The 6,000-nt window shown below is 40.5% G+C and overlaps 1 protein-coding gene across 1 annotated transcript; it reads left to right on the top strand.

Moving 5' to 3' along the window:
- The first annotated feature begins 323 nt into the window (after positions 1-323).
- Positions 324-3,427, top strand: LOC149114884 (uncharacterized). Its single transcript, XM_089284493.1, has one exon. The coding sequence runs from the start codon at positions 527-529 to the stop codon at positions 2,075-2,077; it is 1,551 nt and encodes a 516-aa protein (XP_089140619.1). The 5' UTR covers positions 324-526; the 3' UTR covers positions 2,078-3,427.
- The last annotated feature ends 2,573 nt before the right edge of the window (positions 3,428-6,000 follow it).

Below are 6,000 nucleotides of genomic sequence, written 5' to 3'. Positions count from 1 at the left end.
TCTACTTCGAATTGAATAAGCCTCTTTAATCACTAAGCGGCCCTTCTGAGCTCAAACACCGTAAGAAGCTATACTTCTAGGGAAAGGAAATCGCACCGTAACTTTGATGTTTGAATGCCCTTTGGATCAAAAAAAAAAAAACACCAAAAAGAAAAAAAAAAATCGGGAAACAGAGCTTTCAAGCGAAACCGAAACTTCTTGTACAAAAAAAGTACTTGAAAAGTGTTTTGGTTTCGTTCAGTAAAAGGTTCATAAGCTGGCCAGAACAGTTCTACTGACATGATGACGCCCCGCGACGGAACGAAATATCATAAATATACCCGACTGATCGAAGAAAAATTCAAGAAAACCCAAATTATATCAAATGGGAAAGTGCAAGATCACCACAATAAATATAAGCGAAATGCAAATGACTTTATTGGGATGCATGAATATTATCTTTCCAAGAATCCTAGCATAAATTTGAATCGTTCGAGATTACAGCAACATTTCGAGGACTGCTATCTCGATTACAATTCAGCGAGCAATGAGTTCCACGATAAGCTGTTCGCTGTTATTCAATCTTACAGCGTTTTTGGTCGCTGGTTACTTTGTATCTGTCACTAGAGGAAGTGGAGCGAAGATTCTACTTGAGTCTGTCGACGACAAAGCTATTTACAAGTTGAACCAAGATATTCTAGAAAAAATATCAGAGCTCCAGGGACCAATTCGAGTTATTGCCGCCGTTGGAAATGCAAGAGTTGGAAAATCTACCACCTTGAACTTAATCAACCATATTTGGAATGGGAAAAACCAAAATTCAGCTGTCGAAGAGATTTTTAAAACCGGACATTCACATGATGTAGTTACGCGCAATGTGTGGGCGCATATAATTAAACCTAAAAATGAAAACGGAAACATTGTGTTACTGGATGTGGAAGGCACTAATCTAGGTGATGATAGCGTAACGGATCGCCTCAGTATGTTTACGGCCATGATGTCTTCTGCGTTAAATGTTTTTGCATTAAACATCGTGGGAAATAGCGACATTGGCTTTCTTTATCGCATAGCACGCTTGAGCGACCTGGTGTTCAGAGATAAATACGTACTGCCAAATTTTCCCAAACTCCGAATTGTCTTAAGAAGTGAACTGGATCCTCCTACTGACGAGAAAATCCTCGATGAAATCTTCAAGCATGGAAGGGAAAAAGGCCAAATCATCCAAAAATACTTTCCCAGGAATACCGTTGAAGTCAGCCATATTCCTACTGTCAATGGCCGCAGACTCAAAGATCAAAAGAAATTGAACAAATCTGACTGGGGAGCATTTCAGAGTCTGACAGAAGACCTACAAAATTCTCCGGAAAAAAGAAGTTTTGAGGGAAGTCTAATCGATGGTACATCATTTAAACAACTCGCTAAAGAGGTTGTGGAAGTCATGAATTCCGACGACTCGTGGAAGGATTTCGGGAATGTTTACGCCACCTTAGAAAGGGACATTTGCAGACGAACTTATGAAAAGCACATCAAGCCAGTCGTGACGCAAAGCTCCGAAGGAATAGGAGACAAGATGATAGACGCTTTGGATGAATTTAAAAAGGAATGTGTCCTAGAAAATGAAATAACCAAAATTAGGGAAGAACTCAAGGTCACATTGAAAAAAAAAAGAGAACGAGAGGAGGAAGATAAACGGAGACAAGAAGAAGAGGACAGAAGAAGAGAAGAAGAAAAACGGAGAAGAAAAGAAGAGGAAGAAAACAAATGGGAACCTTATTGGACTTACGCTAAATCGATCGGTCTTATTGCTTTAGGTGCGATTACCCTTAGCGATGAAGACCTCAAATGCAACGTAACAACTCTGCCTCACTCCAAGTACAACGATATTGGCCTCAAGGGAGTCTGCTGGAAATGGAATGAAGACGCGAAGAAATCCTTCGGACTGACGGGGGAGGGCTGCGGAGTGATTGCACAAGAAGTCAGAATGCTGTATCCATGGGCTGTGTTACAGGGAAAGGATGGCTACTTAAGAGTGCAGTACAACATGCTACGTGAGATGATCAACGTTGTCCGCAACAAAAGCTTGTCGCTGTGTATGTAGAGACGACACGCAGACCTTCTTTTGCGTTAGGCCTTCGAGCAAAAAGCTAACCGGCAGAAGCGAGAGCAAAACAGCGACCAACGAACACCAGCATTGGATGTGCGCATGTATAGCTCAATCAACCAAGCAAGAAGACAACTTTCATTTCACTTTTAGATTCATAATTTTGAAATGTGAATCTCGAGGTACTTTCCTTCAGCGGATTATCTAATGCTAAATTTGTGTATGATCAGCGATCAGCTTTCAGGAAAACTGATATTTAGTGTAATATTCCTAGTTTAGTTATTTCGAAGTTATTGTTTTGATATATCATATGGTTTACGACCAAGCGTGAGGCCAAGATGACCTTTCTTTTGTGCGTGTTTATGGACGGAGACACAGTCGAGGGTAAAACACAAAAAAGGAAAGGAAAATATCGAGGTCAATAAGCCGTGTTATTATTATGCAGCATAGCACAAATAAGGAAAATCATCTTTCTTTTTCTTTTTCTTTCTTTTTTTTTTTTTGGCTGGATTTAGTAAATTTGTCCTGAGCCACGGACGTCAGCCAGAATTTTATGTTCTTGCTTTTAGATCGTTTTTCAACTTGCAGTAATGGGTTGTAAGGCTCTCATTTTAGCATTTACAACTTGATTTTCTTTTAACGAAAAATCAATAACATTCGACTTCTGGTTGACGTCAGCCTCTCAATAACATCGGAGCTTAAACTCTATAATTATTATGGAGGTCCCTAGTTCAAACACTCATCTTACCATTGGCTAGATTTGTTCACGGAGTCTTTGAGGGAAACCCCAGACCCTAGTTTGCTGGTCATGTTTCATTTTTCTTTGATTCTACCTTCCTATTTTGCTGGAGATTTCGCGGACCGATGGAAAACCAAGTTGGTCAAGTTGGATCGATTCACTTGAATTAATTGTTCTGTATGTCAATATTTGCTCAAATTTACTCCTTACCGAAACTGAAGCTTTTATTACAATGGAAATGTTAGCAATTTGGAATTTTTTGATCCAGACAATATATGTAACAGTTAATAAAGGTCGCCAACCAAGGTTGTTTCGGAAAGATGAACCATTTTAAGACTTTAATCGAGGTAGGGTTAATCCGCCTGCCCGGGTTAACTATCTAATTGTTTCCAGACCCTTTGAGTGTAACCGCGCATTAAGTTGTCCCGGGTTGTAGTGTTACCCTACTTGTGAAAGTTTGTTTAGGCTATCTTTTGCCCTCCAGCTAGGGTTAACCCGCTTGCTAGGGTAACCCTCCGTCACTTGTAAACAGGCCTTTAGCAAACGTGGGAGAAAGTTAAATTGGAACTAATTAATATAAATTAAAAAATAGCCGATCAATGTCCATATTTTGTTTTGGGAAATTTTCTGTTTGCCTTGTTTCCCCAAGCCGTGATTTGTTATTTTCGACCGAGGTACTCAAGATAAATGAACAGCACCTGCAGATTTTGTGTGAGGCGCGGTGGCCTCATGGTTAGTGCGCACGTCTCCGGATCGAGCGGTCTGGGTTTGAGCCATGGCCTGGGACATTGTGTTGTGTTCTTGGGCAAGACACTGTACTCTCACAGTGCCTCTCTCCACGGCCAGGTGTATAAATGGGTACCGGCGAACTTAATGCTGGAGGTAACCCTGCGATGGACTAGCATCCCATCCAGGGGGGAGTAGAAATACTCCTAGTCACTTCATGCCACAGAAACCGCGATAAGCTCCGGCCTTGTGGGCCACTTGGCGCGTATGCAGATTTAACCGTTTACTTAGATGCAGATTTTGAAGGAAATTTTTGTTTGTCACTGCGTAGATAGCAAACGTTCTCTCTTTGGCCTTTCTCCTTAAATGTTCAGTTTGACCCGAGTGCCAAATCATCCATAGATAACGGCAAAACATTTTGACATTTAGGGGGACGATTTTAAACAAACTAAATAGACTCCTGAAATTGTTGATGCTCAAGCCGTGAAAGAATGCTACACAGTATGATACCCGTACAAGTGGCTGAAAAGTGTTATTCAGTTTATTTTCCTCTATGGATTCAATGGATCGAGTGACATCCCCAGTGACAAACCTTACCCCCTCCCCTGTCACCAGTCCGCTCACGTCAAATCATTATGTAAAAGCATTGCATCTGTAAGGGGAGGGGTCCTCGACACATTCACTCGATCCCGCTTAACGTCAATTGGAGGTTAAGAACTTGGGTCCAATAGTAGCGTTTATTCCAATGAACGTAACAGAACCAGAACATAGCGTAATCGCCATGGAACCAAACATAACCAAAGAATACGGCACAAAGCAAGCCAAAAACACGATTATAAGTGATTACGTAAAGTTATTAAAAAGTCTTATGAACTAAAATTTTATCTCATACATTTCCAAAGGCTCGATTGCCTAAAGCAAATTCACAGCTTCTGGGCCTGTTCACCGTACGCCGAGAAAGTATCATTGAAAATGGTGTTTCCACTCCGACCCGAAAACGCATCAAATGGTTTTCCGTCCACACAACGCCGGAGAAATTTGAAAACTCATAAGTCAGTGGTCATTTTGGATAACTCGGACAAGAACATCACGACGGGGACGGGGCCTTAGACGCCTAAGAGGACAAAACAACAGATTTTGCCTTCACAACTCAACCTTGCATACGGCTGGCGCAACTGAAATTTGAATTGACCAATCAGATTTCAGCAGGCGGGAAAAACTTTACTATCCTGACGTCAATGTAAGTTAACAGGAAACCCATTGAAATCAGGCAACTTTTCTCATTGGAGACGGCATTAATTATTCACGAAAAGGGATTTATAATTCCAAAGACCATATCACATTGTAAAAGGTGAAAAATATGAAACATTTTGGGTCTCCAAGCTTCTCATTTGGCACCAAAATTCGCCAATCGCCGGCGTCCGGCATGGCAACTCGCTAGTAGCCTCGTCGAGTGTCGCCAGGTAAGATAAAAGTTGTGTTGTTTTGAACAAAATATGGTGTTTCTCGTCAAATTAAACCCGAATTCTCCAGTTAACTATTAGAAAAGGCCAAAGCAACTTTGGTATCGTCTTTGTTTTTGTTAGCTGTGAAGAATGGAAATAAACTTTATGCGAAAGTGCTGACCGTAGAATGTCACAAGTTTCTCAGCCGTCTCCTTTTACAAACGTACTAACCATGAGTCTTAGCGTACTTCGCTCGCACCCAGTTTTCTGTTCCGTGTCCGCAATAATATATAGATTTAGGCCAGCCTTAAAGCGGAGCTCCTCAGTTATTTTTCGGAATGTTGTTACTAATGAAAATAATCCAACTTGTATGAGGTAAATTGCGAATGATTTAATAGTTTCAGCCGGAACTAGTATACATCAGCAGATCGAGGTGTAGGATGGTGTGATTATGAAACATAGAGCCATGATTTCAAGGATTTCTTGGAAGCCACCAAAAATCTTGACCACATAACAGAACTGTCTTCTGTGCTTTTTGGTGGCATTTCTTGTTCGTTCCTACCTTATTCAGAAAGACAAGGCATTGTTATTAATCATTATATTCTTCCTTAGCTAACATGGGGACTCCCACACAAAAGAAGTTTACACATTTTTTTGTTGTGGGGACTGATTGAAATGCAGTGGTTACAATATACTCAGTCCCTGAATCTCTACCAAATGAAATCTCACAAAAATACCAAAACAGTATACATATGTGAAAAGTTGGAAAGTTTTGTTTTCTAACTTGTCCCCAAAGATACATTTAGCCATCTTCACTATTGTATGGAGTCTCCTCCTGCTAGAAGGGTTTGCAATAAGCAAAATCACCCTCATATGAATGGTAATTACGATAGTTTTTTTTTGCTGACCATGAATACTTGCATAGGCTTCTAATAATAATTTTATTATTCAATTTCAGTGTGATTTGTTCTTTTTCTCGACTGGCATTGTGGACTACAAGAGCTGTTATT

This window comes from Orbicella faveolata, unplaced genomic scaffold (genome assembly GCF_042242905.1).
Source record: "Orbicella faveolata isolate gen_17 unplaced genomic scaffold, um_ofav_v1 contig_13, whole genome shotgun sequence".
Classification (NCBI taxonomy): Eukaryota; Metazoa; Cnidaria; class Anthozoa; order Scleractinia; family Merulinidae; genus Orbicella; species Orbicella faveolata.
Note: the sequence above shows the minus strand (reverse complement) of the source record. Positions and strands in the feature narration are given on the sequence as shown.